This window comes from Notamacropus eugenii, chromosome 1 (assembly GCF_028372415.1).
Source record: "Notamacropus eugenii isolate mMacEug1 chromosome 1, mMacEug1.pri_v2, whole genome shotgun sequence".
In the NCBI taxonomy this organism is placed as follows: Eukaryota; Metazoa; Chordata; class Mammalia; order Diprotodontia; family Macropodidae; genus Notamacropus; species Notamacropus eugenii.
The window spans coordinates 156,108,005-156,133,141 of NC_092872.1; the positions used below are offsets into that span (position 1 = coordinate 156,108,005).

A 25,137-nucleotide genomic window follows, 5' to 3' on the forward strand; every position below is an offset into this window, starting at 1 on the left:
AGGGGAGTTGTTTTCCTTTTCTCTTTACATTGCCTACTCTCATTTAAAACAAAAGCCTAAAATATTTTATTAAGTTGATAATGTACCAAGGTATCATGTTAGACACTTGTCTTTTTTTTTTACCCTACCTTTTTTGACCAATCAACATTTATTAAGCACCTACTAGGTTTCCCACACTGTCCTAAGTGCTGATGACCTTCAGCCTCAGCTGGGAATGTGGAATAATGTCATAGAAACTTATTTATATCAAATATGAGTTGACAGTCCACCTCTATGAATTAGCTGCTTTTTAGCCTCCATGAGACTGGTATGAAAGTAAAGGTGTTTTGTACCAGTTTTATAATGAAATCACCTAAGCTGTTATATGCTGTTTGTAACTAGATAGTGCAATGGGTAGAGTACCGAGTCTGAACTCAGAAAGACCTGAATTCAAATGTGACCTCAGATACTTGATAGCTAGCTGTATGACCCTAGGCAAGTCATTTAACCCTCTGTTTGCCTCAGTTTCCTCAATTTTAAAATGGAGGTAATAATAATTTTGAAGAGCTTAGCACAGTACCTGGCACATAGGCAAATATCAGCTATTATTAAATTATTATTAATTACTGCTACTATGATTACCATCATTATTATTATTAATTCTTGGAAATTTTTTGCAGATATTTTCTTGGAATTGTCTTGTCTTCCTCAAATTTATTTAAAATTTTGTGTTAAGCAAAAACTTTATAGCCTTTCCTCATATTCCTTCTTCCTTCTCTTCTTCTCTCGCCACTCTAACCCCCAACCCCCATCCTCTGATTTGTGTTGACACTGGATTGATGAACTCAGCCATGTTTCATGTATCAAGAAGGATATATACTAATTTTTTAAAGATAAATGTTTATTAGCCTTTAATATAGTGCAGGAAAATAATGTTGATTAAGGTCCAAGATGTTCTTGTACTTTTGCCCTTGCATACTTTCAAAAGTGGGGCAGCTCTGTGGTGTCGTAGATAGAGTACCAGTGCAGGAGTCAGGAGGACCTGAGTTCAAATCTCACCTCAGACACCTGACACTCACCAGCTGTGTGACCTTGGGCAAGTCACTTAACCCCATCTGCTTCATCCTGATGAATATCTGGTCACTGGATTCAGATGGCTCTGGAGGAGAAGTGAGGCCGGTGACCTGCACAGCCCTCCCTCACTCAAAACAAAGTCAAGCGCAAGTCATGTCATCATTTCTCTGATGGCATGGTCTTCTTTGGCAACAAAGGATGAAGGCACACACCCTTTCAAAAGTGAGCTTAACCTGTTGAGGAAATAGCAAATATATATAAAGATTTAAAGAAACAGAGTCTGCCATGAAAAAGAAAGAGTAGACGTATGGTAATATTTTAGATAAAGTAACCTGGGAAGGAATTAATTTAGGCTTAAAGGAGAACCAGATGTCATATTTACATACCATCTGCTAAGGACATGAAAATGAGGGAAACTTGAAAAACTGAATGAGATTAATCCATTGAAAACCATTATTGAATAATGGTCTTAGGTAGCTTGTAAATAACAACTTTGTTAGGAATCTCACCATGAGCAGGTGTAATCCTTCCTGTTTACGGCTGGGGTGAGGAGAGAAGGCTGGAAGGTTTCTTGAGCTCAGCAGTCCTGAGCTGCAGTGGGCTATGCTGATCCGGTGTTAGTCCAAAGTTCAGCATCAATGTGGTGAACTCCTAGAATAGGGAAGTCACCAGGTGGACTAAAAGGGCCAACCAGCCCAGGTCAAAATGTAGTAGGCCACAACTCCCACACAGATCAGTGATGATATCAGGATCATGAGTAGCCCCAGCACTTCCAGCCTGAGTGAGATAGGAAGAGACCCAGTCTTTTTTCTTTTTTTAAGGAGTGGGTTAGGGGGAATCTTATCATGTCGCTTGGTTTAATTGGAATCCTGAATCTCAGTGCCTCATCTCCACCTACTACTATGATAATCTTCTCTTGGGATGGTAATAACATGAAAGGAATTTTTCTTTGGATATACTGTGAAAGAGACTAGTTTGCTTTATGGATCAAGAATCAATTTTTTATAATATCAAGCTTTTATAAATCACATCTTTAAATGCTCTGATATTTCACTATTTAAAGGAACTCTATAGTCAGCACTTTTAAAAGCAAAGAAACATTGAGATCTTTCTTTTCTGGACAATAAATCATCCTTTAATTTGTTGACATGCAGAATTTTTAGTGTCTGGTTTAATTAATATGAAGTACATATTTAACTGTTAGTAGTATGCATTCATATCACATCCATTCTGTTTGGTGCTTTTAACAAAGTAGTGGCTGACATGAACGATCACATGTTTATTGTGCGTATTCATTTCTCCTCTAAAAAATTGCTTGAATAATTTAAGTCCATTGTTCCTTCTTTCAATTTTATAGATTTTGGTATGACAAGAGATATCTATGAAACGGATTACTATCGAAAAGGAGGTAAAGGATTATTACCTGTTCGTTGGATGTCTCCAGAGTCACTTAAGGATGGAGTCTTCACAACACACTCTGATGTCTGGTAATGACATTTTGTTTAACAAAAACTCATTCTGTCTCTACAAATCATACCAAATCAAGCTTCAATGTTTACCTCTTTCTCCTGTTGCTTTTATATCACTCCATTACCAATTCTCTTTGTATTATTGAGGCTAGTTTCCTTAATCCAACACTCTCTCTGGAATTCCTGGTATCAGTATGTCAATTAAAAGAAGAGGTTGTTATTCTCATAACTCATTTGGAAGGAGGCTAACTTAGGTCATTCTTCTAGGAACTGAGATTTTTCAGAACCAATATTTTCCATTCTTTTATCTTTCAACCTTCTCTCACTCTCTCATTCTATATATGCTTAGATGTATGTATCAATCAGTCACTTAACCACTGAACATTTATTAAGCACCTGCGGTGTGCCAGGCACTGTGCTTAATGCTAGGGATACAAAAAAAGATGCAAAAGACAGTCCCTACCTTGAAGAAGTTCACAGTCTAATGGGGGAGACAACAACATGCAAACAGATATATACAAATGATTTATATACAGCATGGGTAGGAAATAATGAACACAAGAAAAGCACTAGAATAAAGAAGAGTTGGGAAAGACTTGCTATAAAAGATGGGATTGTAGCTGGGATTGAAGAGAAGTCAGTAGATTGAGTTAGAGTGCCAGTCACGGGAAACAGTCAAAGAAAATACCTAGATCCAAGAGGGTTGTGTGCATGGAACAGTAAGAAAGCCAGTGCTACTTGATCAAGGGGTAGATGGAGAAGAGTACGATGTAAGAAGACCAGAGAGATAGGAGGGCTTTGAATGCAAAATAGAAGATTTTGTATTAGATCCTGGAGGTGACAGGGAATCACCAGAGTTTATTGAGTTGGAGGAGGTAGGGACATAGTCTGAATAATGCTTTAGAAAAATACTTGAGTGGCTAAAGAAAGGATGAACTGATGTAGGGAGAGACTTGAGGCAGGCAAGCCCACCAGCAGGCTATTGCAATAGCCCAAGCATAAGGTGATGAGGGTTGCTCTAGAGTGATGGCAATAGAAGAGAAGGGGCCATTTCTGAGAGATGTTGCAAAGTTCGTGAAATCAGCAGGTCTTAGCAACAGATTGGGGGGATGGGACATGGTGAGAGACACTGAGGAGTCGAGGATGACTCCTAGATTGAGATCTTGAGGGACTTAGAGAATGGTGTTGCTCTAGACAGAAATTTAAAAGGTCAAAATTGGGGAAATCATTTGGGGAGAAAGATAATGAGTTCTTATTTGGATAGGTTAAGTTTAAGATGTCTGTTGGACATCAAGTTTGAAATGCTTGAAAGACAGTGAGAGATGCAAGATTGCAGATCAGCCGAGAAGTTGGGTAAGGATAGGTAGATTTGAGAATCATCGGCATAGAAGTGGTGATTAAATCCATGGGAGCTGGTGAGATCGCTAAAGGTGGTAGTATAAAGAGAGAAGAGAAGAGGACCCAGGACAGAACACTGCAGGACACCTACAGTTAAAACAGCATGATCCATCCAGAAGAGGATCCAACAAAAGAGACAGAAAAGGAATGGTTTGATAGGTAGGAGGAGAACCTGGAAAGAATGGTGTCCTGAAAACCTAGAGAGAAAAGAGGGTCAAGGAAGAACGGGTGACCAATATTGTCAAAAGCTACAGAGGTCAAGGAGAATGAGGATTGAGAAAGGCCATTGGATTTGGCAACTAAGAGATCACTGGTATTTTTGGAGAGAAAAGTGTGGGTGGAATGATAAAGTTCTAAGTCAGACTTTAAGGATTAAGAAGAGAATGAGATGAGAAAAACTGAAGGCACCTATTGTAGATGGACTTTGCATAGAATCTAGCTATACAAGGCAGAAGGAGATATAGGGTGATCATTAGAGATGGAAAATTCAAGTGATGGTCTTTTCAGCATGGAGGGAGATGTGGGCATGTTTGTAGGCAGAAGGGAAGGAGACATACAGAGTGAAAATAAGTGATAGAATAGGAACGAGGGAGGGGACAATCTGGAGGAGATGACATAGAATGGGATTGCTTGAGCAAGTAAAGGGGTTAGACTTGGTAAAGAGTAAGTCCAGTTCATCATATGAAATGGGTGAGGGAGGAGGAAGGAACAGAAGGCACCTGATGTGAGGTGGGAAATGTGAAGGGGGAAGAGGGAGCTCATGGCAAATGGCCTCATTTTTTTTTTCTGTAAAATATGAGGCAAGGCTCTCAGCTGACAGAGTAGCTGTCAAACATGGGAGGTTTGAGGAGGAATGAATAGATTTAGAAGAGCCACTGTGGAGAGTGGCGTAGGGAGGGCAGGCATAACAAGATTGCCTGGCAGCAGTGAGGGCCCATTTGAGGTTATGTTATATAAATTTGTAGTGGACCCAACCAGAACATTCATGTGATTTTATGCGTGTAGGAATGAAGGTGAGGGATGGTGAGAGCAATTCAAGAAAGGCTTGGCTGTGGGTATATTAAGTGGCAGGAATAAAGGGAATAGGGCTTCCTAGAGATTCAAGAGAATGACAGCATAGAACTGAACTGCTTCACCAAAGCGTCAAAATGGGGAAAAGGGGATAGAGCAAATAATGTATGGGAGATAGGCTGTGGGAGAATTGAAAGGTCAAAAGATTGAAGATCACAGTGCAGATAAAGAATAGGATTTTTTAAGGAAGGCAAAGGGAGAAGTGAAAAGCTAATAGCCTGTGGTCTGATAAGGAGATTCTGGAATTCTTGAAGGTAGAGGTAGTATATTTGTGGGTGATGGCAAGATCAAGCATATGACTATCTTAGGGGGCAGCTGGTGTAGGGTGCAAGTGTAAGTTATGGGAAGCAAATAAGTTGAGGAAATGAATGGTTAGGGTGTTTGAGGGAGAGTCATTCTGACTGTGGAATTTCCCTAGCATGAGGCCAGGAGTTGGGAAAAAGAGAAAAACTGGAAACCTTGTACTGAACTCATTAAAGAAGGATGACTGACCTCAGAATCACTTGTACATGTATTTATATATCTTGTAAATATATTTATATATCTGAAAATGTACATGTACTTGTACATGTATTTATTTATCTGAAAATATATATAATGCCACCTTAGAGTTATATAGTTCCTTGCCATTTAGAAATTTCTTTCATTTGCACTTTCATGTCTCACTCCTTCCTTGCTTCCCTTCCTTCCTCTTTTCCTCCCTTCTTAAAAACCTTTAATTTTTGTTGATACCAGGTTCATTCACATAGTACTTTGCTGTTTATGAAATACTTTTATATACAGTGTCTCATTTGATCTCCACAACAACACTCTGAGATAGCTGGGGCAGGTTCTTATGTATCCCCATTCTACAAATGAGGAACTTGCTACTCACAACAATCAGTACAGATTGGTTAAGTGGTATAATTGGGACATAAGCCCAGGGTCTTTTGACCCCTATTTACTGCTTTTACTGCTATGTATCCTGAATTGCCTTTTTAAAAAATATATGTAAAGTTTATGTGTCTTTATTATGTTTCCCATTAGTTCCATCTGTTTTTTTTTTTCTTTCAGTAGGCATACTTGGTTGCTGACTCCTAGGTAGAATGGGAAACAAAATATCTTTCTTCTTAATAAAAGTCTCTTAGTAGTAGCTTTGGACAAGTTCAGAAAATTCAAGCCCTGCCCTCTTCTTTATTCTCCCTTCTCCACAAGTTTGTAGATGGGTAGTCAGTTTCTAAAACATAATTGAAGGTCTTGGCAAATAGTTGGACACTCTGGCATGTCAGTTTCCCAAAGTATTAAATGATTTCTTGGCTTTCCTAGCAAGGGATCTTACTGCTTATGTGATGTTTACTTCCAAGTGTGGATGACAACACAGAAGAAGCATTTAAATAGTAACCTACATCAGTTTTTTAACCTCATGAAGCTCCAAGGGCTTAGGCTTGTTTTTTTTTTTTTTAGTCAGGTGCCTATTAGAAATAGCATTTAATTATGACACAGCAAAACATCATTGCTTCATTGTGAGGTCAGATATTGGAACTGTAGTGAAATAAGGATGTCCAAGAAGGAGCCTCACTGTACCAGATCAATCCCATTTTTAGAGATTAGAGGTGAGGGCAAAAGCAAGTTGTTTTTATCCTAGTACTACTTAGTTATTTTTGCTAAAAGCAGTCATGAAGGGAGAGATGTTTACTACCAATTTTCCATTTCACTACTTGACCACATAGAATCAGTAAAAAAAAAATAGAAGCAAAATAAGTGTACAATAACAACAAAGCATCCCATGTAAGTGAAACCATTTTAATCTTTGGTTGAATACTTCCAGTGATGGGAAGCTCATTCATTTATGAGTCAGTACATTTCATTGTTGGACAACTCTAGGTGTCATAAAGTTCATTTTCATGTTGAGGTAAAACTTCTTTCTCATAGTTTTTAGCTGCTGTACCTACTTGTTCTGTCCACTTCCTTCATGGGCAGGACCAGATTAAAATGTAATTGGGAAATGTTTAACAAAATAAATAAAAATACAGTATAACATAGGTCATGTTAACTTGTGGTTTTCTAAGTCACTATAGTCTTGACAAGAATCCTTTCTGTTTGAGTTTGACACCACAGCTGAACAGAACAGAGCAAATCTACTTTCTAGATGACATCTTTTTTCTATATTACATCCCTTCAAAAATTTTTTGAATCGAGTTATGTTTTCTCCTTGTAGTCTTTTCTTTGGATTAAAATCTCAGTTTCCTCCAGTTGTTCTTCATAAAGCTTGGGTTCTAAATTTTGAATCTCCATCATGATGGACCTCTTTTGAATGCTAAACAATTTTCTCTATCGAAATAGCATACTGACATTTGAAGAGAATATTCCATCAGTCAATTCAATAAGTATTTATTGAATATCTTTGTGTAAGGCTGTAAAACATACAGTATATTCTTTAAGACTTTTTTTCTTCAGCATGATCTATTAATGCAGCTGTGGATTGTATAATATTACCTTAAATAGCTGGTGTTTCATGCTGGTGGCTTATATACACCTCTAAACTTCTGTCCAAAAATTTTCCATGCTTCTCTGAAAAGAATGATGCATCAATGCACTCTTTTTAAATTTACCATGATTTCTAGTAATCAGTTTACTGCCAGTGTATAATATGAAATGCCTTTCAGTTTGTATTTTTCTGTATGTCAACATATCAAACATTGATAATGCCCCCTTCCTTTTTCAAGTGAGTCCAGGTCCAGAAAATCAATGTTACATTTGATTGGGGAACATTTTTTATCTTACACAATCCTTACACCTACACAGCCCTACACAACATGGGCACTGAAAATGCTGAACCTGGTTGTTTGTTAATGTGTGTGGGAGAGGAGAGGTAGTGGAGGTTTTTGGCAAGAGGGGGGAATGGGGAAAAATCCAAATACCATGTTAATAAGTTCTCCACATAGATGGAGACATTTAATCTGCAAAAGTGAAGTCAATTCAGATTACTATTATATATGGTCAAAATTTGTGTAGTACCTTGCCAAATATTAAACTGCTCTTAAAAATACCTAAACTGAAAGCCTAAAACACTCTTCTCATGCTAATCACTGCCTCACACCGGTTAACATCGGTCAAATCATCTAGTTGATGAATCTAGATTAGAGGACTTCTACCTCTAACACTCTCTTGTGCTTTGGCTAGTTATCGAAGCAAAATTATTCTGCTTTTCCATCTACGCAATATTGATACCAGGTAAGTGCACAATTATTTCCTAAGGCATTATTGTAGGGGGACTGGAGCAAGGTCCTGCTAGGCACTTGAAGGGATGAAGGAAGGTAACTGAACCTGCAGAGAAATAAACATTATACTTTGTTTTTTTTGAAAGTTGCATTTTTATGGCCTGCTGAGTTGATAAACAAAAAAGAAAAGAAGCAAATAAACTAGAGAAAATGTTAGACAATAAGACCGCGTTCTGTGACCAAGATGAGAGATAGTAAAAATAGAAGATATATCATTCAATATACTGTTTGACAGTTCAAACATCGCACACTTAAAAGCTTTAGAAGCATGTTACTTATGTGAACTTACGTATTTAACAATGTAGAGATTCTCATTCCAGAAGTGATGGGGAAAATATCAGCTTGGTCTTTTTAAAGCAATTGTTTTGGGGTCTGAGTGCATAAGCTTTTCTAGAACTCTTGTGTAATAGAACTACTATTTCATGGTCAATAGAAGTTATAAAGGACCATGGGGTGGGGTGGGTAAATCCCCCCTTGCCTACCAAGATTCTATTTAGGTCATACCAACATGTGCTTTGAGTATCCATTTATACCAAATGTGATTGCAAGTACAAAGTTATTTAAGTAGTTTAAAATTTTACGCTTCAGAGGGTCACAAATTTTTATACATATTGTCTAGATTTTTGTGCTGGGCTTGGGGACCAGGTTCTGGTATGGAAATGATGGGATAGGATAAATCCCACTGGCACCATTTTCTTTGTATCTGCCCAGTCCAAAGAAGCCCCTTAGTAGCACAGTGATGCCTTTCATGCTTTGCTAGTCGACATGAACCAAATGTAAAGACAAGTAGAACAAGAAAAATTAGTATATAGTAAGGATTTAATATGAAAAAGTTAATTATGCAGATGTAGAGTATTCCTATATTTAGTTTTATATAGCTGATATGCAGAAACCTATGTATCCTTTTATTATTTACTTTAATTCTTTATGTTATTTTTTTTTAAAGAAACTAAAGAGTAGGCTTTGTGCAGAAGAATTATTTATTTCTCTTCATGGCTGTTTTTCTCTAATTATTGCCTTTCTTCTTTGACTTGTTTAATACCTCTTCTTCTTGCTTCTCAAATCTAATTTGTCACCAACCCTTGTCCTGTCTTCCTCTAGAGTATCTTGAATCTGTCCCTCATTTTTCCCACCATCACTGACCTATCTCTCACCTTCGGATTATTGCAATAGCCTCTGTTCATTCCTGCCTCCTCTACGCTTCCTTCAAATCTATCCTTTGCATGGCTTCTTCCACATAGCCTTCCTAAAACACAGCTCTAATAATGTTACTGCCTGACTTTGTCCAGAACTTTGAATGGTATCCTGTTATCTCCTGAATCAAGTCCAAACTCTAGACTAGCATGGAAGTTTCCATAATTGGATTCCAATTTATCCATCCTGTCCATCTCCTACTTCTTTTCTTCATGTATCCTGCATTCTAGCCAAACAAGACTGCTTGATGTCCTTTCCACATGCCCTGTAAGGATACTCCCTTTTCCTAGCTATGCTTAATTCCTACCCATCCTTCAAAGGCCATCTCTTCTAGGAAAACTTCTCTTAACCTTTCTCCAACTTGCTGGGACTTCTTTATTCTTTGAATCCCTATTGCATTTTTGATATTTCTCTTATGGAACTTATCACATCCTGTCTTGTATTATAGCTTTGTTTGGAGTTGACTTTACCCCTTCTACTAGATAGTAAATGTATTTAAATAAGGGACTTTGTCATTTTTCAATTGAGTGAAAATCATTTAGTAGGAACTCAATGAATATTTTTTGAACTGAATTCCCTTAGGCCAAATTAGATTAGAAAACTATTTTCTTAAATATTACACTCTGATAAGTTATGGTCAGATCATCATTATAACTGTCATGAACTATTGGGACTCAATCCTTTTTCCTTTCTTTACAATGAATGGCCCACACCACCTAAACTCTGTTCTACTCAAAAGTAGATGAAATGATGGGAGGGGAACTTTTAGAAAGAGCTTAGTTCCTGTTTAAAAGAACGACGACAAACTTTTAAATGTTTTTTCTTTATTATTTTAGGTCCTTTGGTGTTGTCCTCTGGGAGATTGCAACATTAGCAGAGCAGCCCTATCAGGGCATGTCTAATGAACAAGTTCTCCGGTTTGTTATGGAGGGTGGCCTTCTAGAGAAACCAGACAACTGCCCCGATATGCTGTATGTATTTCCTGGGCGTCTTAGTTTCCTTCTTTCTGTTCTCTGATATTACGTCCTTCCATTAGTAATGAGGGATCCAAACTCAGAGAAGCAAGTCCAGATTTTACACCGGTGGCTGCCTGTTGGGGTTTTACCCCTACCATGTTTGATAAAATGTCTGCCTTTAGGAATATCGTTGGTTTTTCTTTTTTTTTTCTCTTATGTCTTATTTCATTTAGTGTTATACTTGGTGTACATAGAAGTTTGGCAGCATTTACTATTTTGGTCAGGGGAAGCCCACCTATGAAATTTATGACCAGTCTTTCCTATCCTCCCAACCCCCACAATCCAGTCTACACACAAACATGCACGCACATGCATGCAGGCACAAGGATAGTGAACATCTACATTTTATCAGTGTAAAATAGCTTTAAGCAAGCCTTTGCAGTCACTGGCTTTTTTTAAAGACCACAACTGTGGAAGGCAAGCAGAGAGAAGATGTGACCTTTGGTATCAGGAATTTTTAATGTCTCATGCAGATGAAAAACACATCAATTCTTTACCTTGGGCAGTTCTAACGTACTGCTGCAACCAAAGCTTTTTCTCAGTGAGGTAAATATTTTCCCCCTTTCTGTTAAGTGTTTAAAAAGAGCATGAACCATATGACTAATATTATCACTTAAACTTCATTTTAGTGAACAATGTGGAACTGAAACATGCTTTAACTTAGCTTTAAATCCCTCTGTACACAACCCTTGGCATGCATAGCCTCAGTTAATTTAGGTATTTAATACTCTCATATTCTCAAACTGTCTTTTTGGGAAGAAAAACCTACAACTTGTCGTTTTGAAATTTGTTCAAGGTTGATAATGGGCATATGATTCCTTCTGGTCCTCAGCTGCTGAGCATTCTTGTGAAAAGAGCTTTTCTGGCTAGAGGTCTTACTCTGGTGTCAGATGACAATGTTGTTTTGTGACTTGAGGGAGGTAGGAGCTGGAAAAAATGGGAAGGGGAGGGGATTGAGGGGGAGCACTGTAGCTTTATGCTGTCCCATTTCACTCTTTTCTTTGCACGAAACTAGAAAGAGCATGACAAGAAATCCCTCAGTTATATTAGACACATTAAGAGAAGTTGTAGAAATAGAAAATGGAACAACTTGGTTTCTCATATTCTAGTTAAAGCAGAAATCTTCTTCATAGAGTTTCTGGGTTGTATTATGAAGAACATGAACAAGTGTCGTCTGCCCATAAATAGTAGAGATTTCATCTGACTTTTAAAAGAAAAGTTAAAACCATGAGGAGTCATTCTGGGAAGGCATGTCAGGAAGAATTTTACATTGCCTTTTTAAATTGCTTTGGAAAAACTGCCCCACCATTTTGATGGCCACTGTGGATGGTGTCCTCTTTGGAGAAGCGACAAATGTTTTGTGGACACTTTCATTTTTGTTCTTGAAAGCTACTTCTACCAGGAGAAAAAACATAAATCCGTTGCCCTTTCTATAGATTGAGATTGTGTTGGGACTTGAAGGATAAGTTTGAAGCAGATTTTTCTCTGCAAAAATTTCCTCAGAACAACAATGTTGAAATGGTGAGGCTGATTCTTGTAGCATTGTGGCTATTAGTGTTAAGCACGTTTCTATACTTTTTAGTACATTGGATGCCCTTTGAAATTCGGTTCATTTATTATGTCCTTTAAAGAGTTATTATGAATGCAAAAGGGGCAGCTAGGTGGTGCGGTGGATAGAGCAGCAGTGCAGGAGTCAGGAGGGCCTGAGTTCAAATCTCACCTCAGACACTTGACACTCACTAGCTGTGTGACCTTGGGCAAGTCACTTAATCCCAACTGCCTCATCCTGGGTCCTCTCCAGTCATCGTGATGAATATCTGGTCACTGGATTCAGATGGCTCTCAAGGAGAAGTGAAGCTAGTGGCCTGCACAGACATCCTTCACTCAAAACAAAGTCAAGTGCAAGTCATGTCATCATTTCTCTGATGGCATGGTTGTCTTTGGCAACGAAGGACAAATACACTATGAATGCAAAAGGCAAAGGGTGAAAGAAGGTTGCCAAGCATCTGCTAGCCCCTTCACAAGACAGATTTCTTTACCAAACTAAAGCTTAGACCTGTATTATAAACATAGTCTGTTTAGTGGATGGGAACAAGTACCAACATTGTGAGATATACATATGTAGGGCTTTGCTTTACACTGTGTTTCCCAGAACTCGGATGTGGAAAGAGCTCTTTCCACTTCTCCTAAATATATCCTACTCATCTTGAGTATATTGATAAAAATTACTTGGGGGATAATTTTTAGTTAATTTGAGCAAAATGTCATCGAAATATATAGGGCAAGGATTTTTAGCCTTTTCTGTGTAATGGACCCCTTTGGCAGTTTGGAGCAGCCTTTGGAGCCTTTCTCAGAATAATGTTTTTAAAAATGCAAAAGATAAAATACATAAGTTTATTAAGGAAACTAATTATATTGAAATACAGTTCTATCAAAATGTTTACTTTTGTTTTGGGGTTTGTTTGTTTTGGTTTTTTTTTTTTGGTTAGTTCCTGGGCTCAAGGTTAAGACTTCTGATTTAAGCTTTGATGTTCATTGTTAGAGCTGGTAGAGTCTTGGGGAAGCATTAAAAAAGAACCCAAGTGAACAGGTGTTCGTTTTGTCTTAGGAGAGGGGAGGGTGGCATTAGGGAGGGTATGGCTATTTCTCTTCTCTTGTGATTCATGTAAAATTTTGTCTATAAGATATTTGTGGGACTCGTAAAGTTGATCCACCCACAGATGAATGGGATTTTAATATTCATTTAAGATGCCTGGGAATCTGAGCCCACCTGCTATGGGAAAATCAATACACTTCCTGTTCCCAGCATAATGTAACAGGAAAATTGAGGAGAAGTAGCATTTAGATGTTATAAATTTAATTCAGTTAGATGTCTTTATTCTGTGTTCTAAAAGTTCTATGGAAAATTCCTCTGCCTTTTGGATGCATAACAAAATAAAAGAGAGACTGTTTAGTTTTACAGGTAGTATACCTATTTGTCCTCATTTATGGATAAATTTAGCAAAGGAAGATATCCTCTAGGAGACAAGTTCTTTGAATACAAAGAATTGGGAAACAGGTCAAAATGGAGGAGAATATTTTAAAACCAGAGTCAAGCTATATTCTTAAGGCTTGAACTCATATAACTGCCCCCAAAGTCCAGTCCTGTGCCATTTACAGACACAAACACACTCTCACCTCTGTGGCATGCAACTCACACACACACATACACATATATGTACATAGACTATATATGTGTATATATGTACATATATACATGCACACATGTATATAGCATGTCCCAAACATCTTAGTGTAATATAGTAAACTTTATTAGCTTAACACTGCACTAAGACTTTTGGGACAACTTATATAAGCATAGCTTCTTATGAATGAGAATCTTCTGTATGTAAGAATTAAAGAAGTATTTACTAACCTCTAGATAGACCCAAAACAAAATAACCCAAAGGCATCTGGATTACTTTATTTTTCAGTTTGTAAAACATAATGGACACAACTCCCCCACCCTTGTTGATTAAAAGCCATACATTGTTGAAGATTCTTGGCTGGTTCTGCTAGGATTCAAAGTACTTGAATGCAGATCAAACTTAAATAATGTTTCCAGCCTGTTTTAACACTTGGATAAAATTTCCCCACGGTAAACAGTACATCCTAACAACATTAACTTACTTGTTTGATCTAGTATAGAAGTATTTAAGTTCCAGCAAGTATTTAGGATACCAATGCAAAGGAATAATCCAGCATAGCAATTTCATGGCCCAGAAGTTGTTTTTGAAACATGAACTCCCTTTGAAAGTGTGCAGCGGTGACTCTAATGAGGTTGGTTTTTGCAGACATAAAAGCAGACACACAAGCATCTTCTCTCCTTGCTCTGCTTTGTAGGGAACTTTCTTGGTCCTGAGTGTCATGACCACCGTTCTCATCAGATCTCACTGAAGCTTCTCACTTATGTTTAAAGCAAGAATGCTTTGATCCTTAAGCTCTCTGTATGCGTCCTAGCTTGCTAACTCTCCTACACAGATTTTGACTTGTCCATTTTATGATTCCTGCTCAAGTGCTAAAAGCAGGAACAAGTCTGTCAAAGAAATGCATCTCCTTCCCCTCCTCCTTTTTTTTTTTTTTTTTTGTAAAAAGAAAAGAGTGGTGTACTGTAGTAGTAAGCAATTACTAATTTTCTTTTAGACTGGTTGTAACGCCTCAGGATCATCCTGTTTGCCAGATTTCCCTAATGTCTATGGTTAATTACGGTCTCAAGTTATATGCTGAATACTTTTAAATAACGAAATTTAACCAGCTGAGTTTTTAAAAGAGCTTTTATCATTTTAACGACACAACTTTTTAACCACACAGTTTTCTTTGCTGTAGTTTGCTTATGTCTTAGACCAAATATTATTTAAGGAATATGGTATTTCTCCAACGTTAGTTTTAACACTTCATCTCTAATTCACCCACCATCTCCCCCTAAAACAAACAAACATCCCAACTCTTAACCCACATTTTAAAAGGGAGAGATGTTTGTTGGTTTGTTTGTTTTTTAATCATCTCATGTAGTCCTCTAGAACCTAGAGTCTATTGGAAAGTTTTCTTATTGAGATAGTGTAAACAAGGTCTTGGATCCTGCAGAGTAAAAAAAAAAAGCAAAACACTTCCTTTTATGGGAAGCACTGGAAGGTTTTTGAATCTGGAAGAGTTTAAAAGAAGCATCACATGGCCTTGTTTGTGCTGATGTCACATGCATTACTCCACTGCTTTGTGGTATCTCCCAAGCATTGCCCCCAGGCCACAGGGCTCGGAGCCAGGGAATATCGAGTGAGTGTTCTTGGCCCCAGCTCCTGCTTCTATTCAGGGACATACCAGTCAGCTAGAGAGGCATAGCCATGAAGTCACAGAGATGGATTTTATATATTTGTGTCAGAGCTTTATTTCTATATACGTTGTTTTTCTCCCCCTGCCCTTGGGAAATGGAGCAAGAAGAGAGAGAAGGGAACATGGAAAGGCAAATTTCTTAGATCCTTTACAGAGAGTGGTTGACTGAGCCATAAATGCTGAATATATGTCAGTAAATGCAAAGTTCTACACAGCTCATGATTGTAGAAGAAGCCAAGAGGCTTCCAGGGGAATTTTGACAGTTCCTGGGTTTACTTTATAATAAATAAACTATGCCTATTAGGAACAAAAGATTTAGAGTTAGATAGCTTTGTTTTCAAGTTGAAGCAACATGACTTTCCCAAGGTCACACAGATTGTGAACACAAATATTGGATTTGAACTTGAGTCTTTTGACTCCAAATCCTGCTGTCTGTTCTACCATGGGTACCTGAAAAATGTTTACTTTAAATTGTATGTATGAATATTTTTTCACTCCTAGAATACTAGAGAATGCTATTTCTCCCTTATACATTCATAGACAAGTAATCACAGATAATTTGACTGAGCATGATATAAAATCTGTTTACCTTTCTAAGCCTCATGTCTTCACTCATCTACCCTGGACGCATTGCCCCTCCAATACAAATTCAGCTGATAGCATTCTCTAATAGACCTTTATGTTCTTTCTGGTCACATAGCAGGATTTCCTCTTTGCACAGCAAGCATTTACAGAATCCATTGCCTCACTCCTTTGTGAATTTCTTGAGGAAGAGGAAACCTGCCTGTGGTTAAGGATTTAGCCTCTCCAGCTCTAGAGTTCAGAAACTATACCAGGAGAGCTAAGGATATTGGCTAACTGTAGCTTTCACATCTATAGTTTTATTTTTCATGAAAATTGATTGATCAGGTTACTTTGTTTCTGTACAATGTTCCACTAACATTTGGGGATTGGGGAAGATAAATAATAAAAGTTTTAAAGCCTTCTGTTGTTACAGGCTCCTGTTAAACAAGGAAATTGTCCTTGGCCATCTAGCAGCCTCATTTTTTTTAAATCTCCAAGGAATAAACTTTTTCCTTTTTTCCCCCTTTTTTCTTTTTGCAGTATAATCAACAGTAGCATACTTTTCATCTTGTTTGTGTTGCTTCATCTTTTGGTACTTTCTGTTTGATAAGCATGAAACACACCCTTCTTTCCAAGGTAACCTTCTGTTTCCACGTGGGATTTTGTATCCACTTTGCCAAGTATCACTTTCTGATCAGCAAATGAATGAATGAACCAAACCCAAGTTCTTTCTTTGGCTTCTAGGTGGTTAATGCTATACTTATATCAAAATTTACATTCTGCTTTGTCATACTGAAAATGCAGTCTTCTTCCTGATTGAGATCCCAGTCTGTACCAGCTGTGGACAAACAGCAGGCAACTCAGTCATTGAGTTACTAAGTTGAAAAGTATTTTTGGTATTCTATAACTTAAAAAGTCAATAACTTTTTTTGAGTAATGACCCATAAAGAGGATCTGTTTACTTGTAATCTACTGGGACAGTCAAAATTAAGGTCTTAAGTAGAAATTGTGTGAAATGGAAGCATTTCCCTGACCTCTCTAGGTAGGACTAAGCATGCAGATGTACTTGGACACTCAGAAATGGAGTGGTATCAATTTTATCTCCTTTTATGTGTTGTTCCATTGTATCTTTATGTTTCACTTATAGGTTTGAGTTGATGCGTATGTGCTGGCAGTACAATCCCAAAATGAGACCTTCTTTTCTGGAGATCATCGGCAGCATCAAAGATGAGCTGGACCCAGGCTTCAAGGAGGTCTCCTTCTTCTACAGTGAAGAAAACAAGCCACCAGACACAGAAGAACTGGACTTAGAGACTGAGAACATGGAGAGCATTCCCTTAGACCCTTCTTCCACCCTCCAGCCGGCTGACAAACTCTCAGGACACAAAGCCGAAAATGGGCCTGGTGTGGTGGTCCTCAGGGCCAGCTTTGATGAAAGGCAGCCTTACGCGCACATGAACGGAGGACGCAAGAACGAAAGGGCCTTACCTTTGCCCCAGTCGTCGGCCTGCTGATCCTTGGATCCAGAATCCCATGCAAACAGTAACACATGTACACTGGGGTTGGGGTGGGGGGGGTGGAGGGAAAAAGAAATTTAACAATATATTCAAAAGCCTACTGTACCTCAGTGGATCTTCAGAACTGCCATCGCTGCACACAGGAGACCCCTATCTTCAGTAAACAACACGTTGATGATATTTTTCTTTTTTTTCAATATGCAAGCAGATGTTTGTTTCAGTAAAGGATTCCTCAAATGAGGCGGGCCTTTAAAAACTTTACTGGTAACATTTAATAGCAACAGAAAACTCGAGGTCTGATTTTCCTCTCTCTTTTCCCCTGTGGTCTTTTTTTCCTACATCTCTGTCCTCACACACAGTACATACACTCTCTCTTGGCTTCTTAAGGAGAAACATATCTGCGCGCAAATCCAACCATAAAGCACTTTTTATCAGATCAAAGAAATGGCTGGCTGAGTGGCCCCTATTACCCCTTGCAAGCACCTGCCTAACACTATATAGGTCTTTATAAAATCAAGTTAAGAGACTGGATTTTTAACCCTGCTCTTTAAATGTTTTTTAATAACTCATGAAATTTTCAAAGGGCCATCCATTCATTCGAGGTTGTTACCATTTTCAGTGCTGCCAAATTTTGCCAAAAACCCAAACTTTCCTTTTTCCTTAAATTCTTTTTGTTGCTGTTGTCATAGGCATGGAAAGAGCACAGTAATCAATTGCTCCATTATAAAAAAAAAAAAAGCACTAGTAACCTTCTCCACCCAATCAGACACTGGTACTGTTTTTACACTTCATTTTAAAAAGAAATCAAATTGTTTTTGTCTGGATTATTGTTATTTTTGGGAACTGGACAAAATATTCCTTTCTCGTGATGGAAATGGGAAGGAACTGAAATGATTCTCCACCCCCACCCCTCACCCCCACTCTCTGGCCCCTGGGAATTCTGGAGAAAACTGGCAGTGGTGAGAGCCAGAAGTACACACTTCACACACAAAGTCAGCCGTAAGCCAAACTCCCCCAACCCCCCCCTCCTCCCCATTCATCCCTCCCTACCCCAGGACACCAACCGTAAGGGATCTCCAGTGATGCAGCCTGTCCCTCTTTACAGGTTTGCAAGGAAAGAAATTTAAAACAAAACAATCCAAATGAGAAGAAAAAGCAGTAAATCGATTGAAGCATATTCAGCTTTGTTGACATTTTCTCTGTTATTAAGACTTCTTAAAGGGTCTTACAGTTCTCTGTTAGACCGCGGATCATTTGCATACACATTGTCTTTTATGTCACTTTTATAACTTTTTTACGGTTCAGATACTCATCTATATGTCTGTACAGAAAAAAAAAGCTGCTATTTTTTTTGTTCTTTATCTTTGTGGATTTAATCTATGAAAACCTTCAGGTCTACCCCTCTTTCCTTTCCCCCTTCCAACAAAGTTCTTACGCTTTGAACTATATAGTGTGCAACTTTCTTCTTCCTCTCCCAGTAATTGATACTTGTATAACATGATTTGCCATGAACTGTTTGATGCCTTTTTATAAATACATTTCCCTCCCCTCCCCTTCCCCCATGAGCTGTTTTTTTTTAACACATTAGCTGTGTGGGCACAGGGCTCAAAAAGAAATTGGGAATTGGGGGTAAAGGAAGATACGTGCCCCTGATCCTCATCAGTGTGGCCGAGGGGGTGTCTTTACTATACTCTCCCTCCCCTCACCCACTTCCGTACCCCACACCCACATAGCACTCGAGTCTGTTACAGTGCAAGGCATGATACAAACTCAGGTCAGATAAAAAAAAAGTTAAATATTTCGTACAGTCTTGTTCAGTGTTCATATTCATCGATGTTGAAGAGTCTCACCGTCTCTCCCTTGCCTTTCTTTGGATTGTCACACACACACACATATCTCTCTCTCTCTTTTCTTTTTCTCACTCTCTTCCCCTTCCCCTCCCTCTCTCTCTCTCTATACATATATATATATAAATAATATCTATTTTTTTATTGTTGGGTACAACAGCGGTTTAACTGCAGACACTAGGCGTTTGGGTCACTATTTAAAAAAAAAAAAAAGACTATTTTAACCCTTCCATCCCATGAACAACAACAGCTGTTTCATCCAAATCTTCCTCAGCAGATCAATCACCATGTCACAAGTGGCCCTAGGAGCACTGATCTGATCAGACTTAACCATCTTTCTAATTGGAAAATAACAAGGAACACTTTTGAAATTGTACCTTGTCCTACCTCTCCTTCTCCTTCCACCATCCCTCCCCCGCTGGCAGTTACTTAGATAATTGCATCCGAGTGAGCCCAGGTCATTGACATCCCCAGGTTGGTGAGGAAGTTGAGCCATGGGAAACTGTCCTGGCCTGCTGGTCTGGATATTGACCTGCCATAATGATCATATCCCAAGTAGTCTGTTTCATCTGCAGAAGCCTTGGTAGCTGGGACAAGGCAAGAAAAGTCAAGGCGCTATTTAAATTCAGTACCCAAGTTCTCTTTTGACACTCCTTCCTTGAGGGATATAGGCACTAGAGTTGTTCTGGGATGGAAATGCTTAAATTTTGGAATAAGAACAAAAAATTAAAATAGATTGATTGCTAGTTGTGACTGGAGATTAAAAACAAAACAAAAAAAAAACCAGAAAAATGTTTGTAGTGCTTTTTGCTTGTATAGTTTGAGTCCCACTTTCTTCTCTAGCCTCTGTCCCATAGTTATTTTCCCTTTAAAAAAAAGTAAAGAAAAAAAGGAAAAAAAAGAAGAAAAAAGTTAATTAAGAAGGTATTCTATGTAGGATTTTTTAATTTATTTTTTTGTGATATCAGTTTAAATCACTGTAGAGATGCCCCATAATGAATTTAAATACTGAGATAAGGGTTTTTGTGTATGACGGGGACAGTTTTTGATTTTTTTCAAACATTTATCTACCTCACTCTTATTTTTTATATGTGTATATATAAAAAAAGAATACATCTCACATTTCTCAGCACCTGACAATATGCCGTTGATACTGGTAACCTCATTCACACTACAGACCACATACACTAGGTTATAGAGAGGAGCGGCCAGTACTTTACTCCAAGGGGTCAAAGCATCATTCTAACTCATCTATCTCCTAACATTTCCAAACAACTTGCCTTTTTCTGTTGCTTTTCTTCTTGTTGTTTTGTTTTGGTTTTTTTTAACTGTGGGATAGGAAGAAGACAGAGAGCCAAGAGAGGCCTCTGTAACTTAGCATAGCTGTGTTAGAGAACCTAGGGGTGTGCGTTTGTTCTCTTGCTGCTGTCCTAAACAAGGCAACCGTTGCAGCCTAGAAGAGTGGCTACTTGTCCATCCACGTCTGATATAACTGTCTCTGACTGCTCTATACGAATTGAATGATGAATAACTTATTCATTACCAGAGCCAGTTGTTTACAAGGTTTCCAGGATTGGGGGTGGGACTGAGTGAAGCAAATAGCCTTTCTGTTAAAATTCCATAGACTGGCATAAGTTGTTTTTTGTTACCTCCTGTCAGATGCCACTTGCACCACTGGACTGTACCACAAATCACAAGTCCAAGAAAACTTTGGTAGGGAAATGCAACTGTTGTTGAGTTGTAAAGCGCTCTAAAGTCACCAATTAGGAAACTATCACTCTTCAAGTTTGCCATTGCTTCTGACCAAGAGTTGCAGAGCTCTCAAAGTATGCATGATCCAAATGGATGATCTAATATAGAATGACCTGGATAGAAATTTTTCTCTTCTCCTCCCTACTTCTTTCTGTCTCTCTTTTTTTCCTAGAAAGAAAAGAAAAGGCAACACTGTACCAAACTCTCTGGATTCTAAGGGACTGTCGATCAATTTTAGTTTCCCTTTCAGAGTTTTTTAACTGATTACTATCTACTTGCCCTAATCTACTCCTGCCATTCATATGACCATTCTGGCAGCTGCCCTCTATGCTCTGATGGCAGTATCTGAGAAACATATGGTTGACTCTTCTAAGGTAGGGATGACTTCTTCAAAAATTCAGCTTTATCATTAAGCTCAAGAGCCTTTTCTGTCCTTAGGGAGAGTATGACTTTTCTCAGAGGTCCTCTGAGCTCCCAAGATCATAAATATTTTGTCAGGGTTTTTTTCTTTCATAGGTGACCCCTTGGTGTAGTGACCTCTCCTCTTTTTTGCACATACTGGTTTCCACAACTGGAGATCTGCAGATCATTCAGCTGGCTATGAGGGTTTTGTTAAAACTGTCCAAGTTGTGTGTGCGTGTGTGTTGTTTTTTTTTTTTAACGTAGGTGGTTTAAAAGAAGAAAAAAAGTAGGAAAAAACACTAACAATGTAGCACCCATCATGAAAACATTTCAGAAGCACTTAAATGAGAGAACATAAGCATTTGTGATGGTGCAGTCATATTTTCTGGACCAAGCCACCTTCACTATACCAAGGCATTTTATAGTCAGAGGTCTAGTCTGATTTCATGTTGATTTCCACCTCTCTTTGATTTTTCTTCTTTGTATACTCCAAATAGCTTTACAAATCTGAATTGTGGCATTTTCCGTGCACTCTCCTCTTGACAGTAAATCACACTGCTTTAGTAATGTGAACCACTGAGAATCGACATTGGCTTTTGTATCGGCATTATGTAACTGTTACGTGCAACCTATTCCTGAGATACCACCAGCTTGTCTGCTCTGGAGAATTTCTCTGATGTCATCTGTTAGAACCAAACTGTAGCACTTCTCATTTGTATTATATGAGAAGATGATACTGAACTATGTATGACACAAGATTGCCGCCATGGAGGGAACAAGGCAACTTTCATGTATAGCATTAGGTAGGCCATTCTTCTAGCCTCTCTCTCATTGTATTTGTAAGCGTTTCAGTGGTCAAGGAGGTAGTTTAGTTTTAGATAAACACATAAGAAGAAGGTGGCTTTTGTGGAACTACCAAAGCATGCCATACTTGGTATCCAATTTTGAGGTATTTTTGTTTGGGAAGATAGGAAGATCAACCAAGTGTGATGCTAAATTTGAGGCCAGTTCATGTTCCACCAAAGCCTCTTTCTCACTGTGACAGCTCTGTTCTGTAAGCAGGTTGTGAGTGATTTCATGCCTCTTGTCATGGTTTGTTCTCACTGAAACTCAAAATTGGTGGGAAAGTCCAGGGTGCTGTGGTCAACTGGTCCCCAGATGTTGCTGTAAGATTCTCTGAGAGCAGTTTTGAATTGTTGAGGATAAATCTAGTTCAAACTAATAACACTCCTCCATGAAATGCCCTACCCATTCCAGTAGCAAGTATACTAGTAATGTATTTAGGGTTGGGTTTTGTTTTTTGTTTGTTTGTTTTTTAATTAATGTTACTCTTTTGTTTGTCAACTGTCTATTATTTCCTGGGCTAAGCAACTATGGGAAGGTACCAGAGATCCACTCCTTAAGAACCAGTGATAAAGGTCAAACTTTATAATTCTACTCTGAAATAATTGGTGGTACAAACAAGATTGCAAAGAGAAAGATATTGTTTAGATTAAACATTTATTGCCAGAGATGCTGAAGATACAGACCTGAGACAGGCCACAAGGCTTTCATTTTGGCACTCAACTAAGAGGACTGGTTATTCTTTGTAAAAACACATGAATGACCCTTGCTGGTTCAATTATAAGTCAGTCGATAAGAAGCCAAATCTACTAAACTAATATAATCATATGAAAAGACTATGTAATTGAGGACATAAGGGTACAGAGCTTAGAAGTTTGGGGGATTTTCTGAGCTTGATGGTTTCTGGAGGTCTCAGACCAAATCAAAGCTTAGAAATCTTACTTGATCACTTGGTTCCTATGAATAAACCATCTAATGTCCTGCTTTGGAAACTGTTACCAAGGAATTTGCTTCAAATTGGTTGATGATATGAATTTCTGATGCCGGTGTCATTTCTGGGGTATGTCTTTAGTTTTTACCTAATGGCATTACTCGTGTGTGTGTGTGTGTGTGTGTGTGTGTGTGTGTGTGTGTGTTTCAGCATCTTTTTGGTAAACATTATGTTAATTAGTGATTCATTAGCATTTTCAATAGGGCTCTTAAGTCCAGTAGATTACGGGTAGTCAGTTGACGAAGATCTGGTTTACAAGAAATAATTAAATGTTTCATTGCATTTTTGTAAGTACATAGAATAATTTTATAAAATGTTTGTAGTTTATAAATGCCTAAAATAATTTAAAGGCACTTTTTTCTCTGTGTGTGCAAATGTGTGCATGTGATCAATTTTTTTGAGGGTACCAGTTTACTAGTTAGCTTTACAGTATGCCAAAAAGGATCTTTACCTTCCCCAAACCGTGGTCACCCCTTCTCCCATCCCCACCCCTCAAGCTTTGTGCCCTGGTTTATAACAAAGGAATGGTGGTATTGATGGAATTAGTAGTTCTGTATCTTCAGTATCTTGGTCTTCCAGAACCCTCCAGTTGGGGGTGGGGATCATCTCTAGCTGGTCATTGCGCTTTATAGTGTAGCTAACTCAGCAATTGAAAGAACCTCATTGGTTATGGAAACAGAATAAGTGTTATGGCAAACTAAGCAGCCCAAGTCACATTATTTAATACCTGGTTTCCTTGTTTCGTGGTATGAAATGCCAGAGAAATTGAAGGATTTGACAGCACAGCAGATAGCTTAACAGTTTTTATAGTGATCATAGCATACAGATTTATTTCTTTAAAATATGACAATTCTGTATGCAAAATATGCCATTTGGTTATTAGTTAGCTGCCTTGTATCATGGCTAAAACTTTGTTTAAAGTTAACAAGGAAGAATCCCTATTTATTTTTATTTAAGTCAAAACACCGAAGATACATTTTTCTGCTCCAAAAAGAATATTTCCTGCCTTTGCTTCCCCCAGCTTCTGACACATGTTAGGCTATGTCTACACAACTCCACGACAATTCACATCTTTGAAAATAGCTGGATGTTTTGCACTATGGCAACAAAATGTCTGATTTGGCTGGTTTTTTGTTCTTTTTTACTTTTTATCCAGATGTTTGGTGTTGTGTAGACACAGCCATGGAGAAAATAGATGCCTTGAGAAAACACCTTTCTGTTTTCTAAGCCAGTGAGGTTTGAGGTGAAAGGATTGGCCAGAGTTTGTCTACCTCTGGGATGAAAACAAAACCAGAATGCTCTATGGAACTGATGCATTGCAAATACTACATTTTCCAAGTTTTCTTGTTTAAAAAAAGTTTTTAAAAAAATAAAAAAAAGTAATAACATGGCCAATTTGTTACATAAAATGACTTTCTGTGTATAAATTATTCCTAAAGAAATTCCTGTGTTTATATAAAATGAATCAGTAGATGATGAAAAAATTTCAAAATGTTTTTGTATATTCTGTTGTAAGAATTTATTCCTGTTATTGCGATATACTCTGGATTCTTTACATTATGAAAAAAAGAAACTTTGTCTATTTTGAATGGCTGAAGCTAAGGCAACTTTAGTTTCTCTTACTCAGCTTTTTTCTAGTAGTTACAGTACTACATGATTTTAAGTTAAATAAAAGAATTCTGTATGCATTTGCTGTTTCTGATTTTGTGGGAGGTTTAGTTCATTGCACTTGGTAAAATGGAGGGAAAGCATTATGGCATATATCTTCACACATGTCACTTGAAAATATTCTACATTAAGCTTTTGGCTGATTTCTGACAGCTAAGTATTTACTGCATATAAATTGCTAGAGAAGAAGGAAACCTATCCATTCTACACCATTAAATAACCTTGA

At 38.0% G+C, this 25,137-nt stretch overlaps 1 protein-coding gene across 2 annotated transcripts in view; it reads left to right on the top strand.

The window, feature by feature from the left end:
* Positions 1-24,931, top strand: part of IGF1R (insulin like growth factor 1 receptor) — a 394,443-nt gene extending 369,512 nt beyond the window's left edge. For both annotated transcript variants that reach the window (XM_072617064.1, XM_072617069.1), the window contains 3 exons: positions 2,411-2,540; positions 10,282-10,416; positions 17,039-24,931. In XM_072617064.1, coding sequence (XP_072473165.1) covers positions 2,411-2,540; positions 10,282-10,416; positions 17,039-17,405 — 632 coding nt within the window. In that variant the 3' untranslated portion in view covers positions 17,406-24,931. The remainder of the gene's footprint in view (positions 1-2,410; positions 2,541-10,281; positions 10,417-17,038) is intronic.
* The last annotated feature ends 206 nt before the right edge of the window (positions 24,932-25,137 follow it).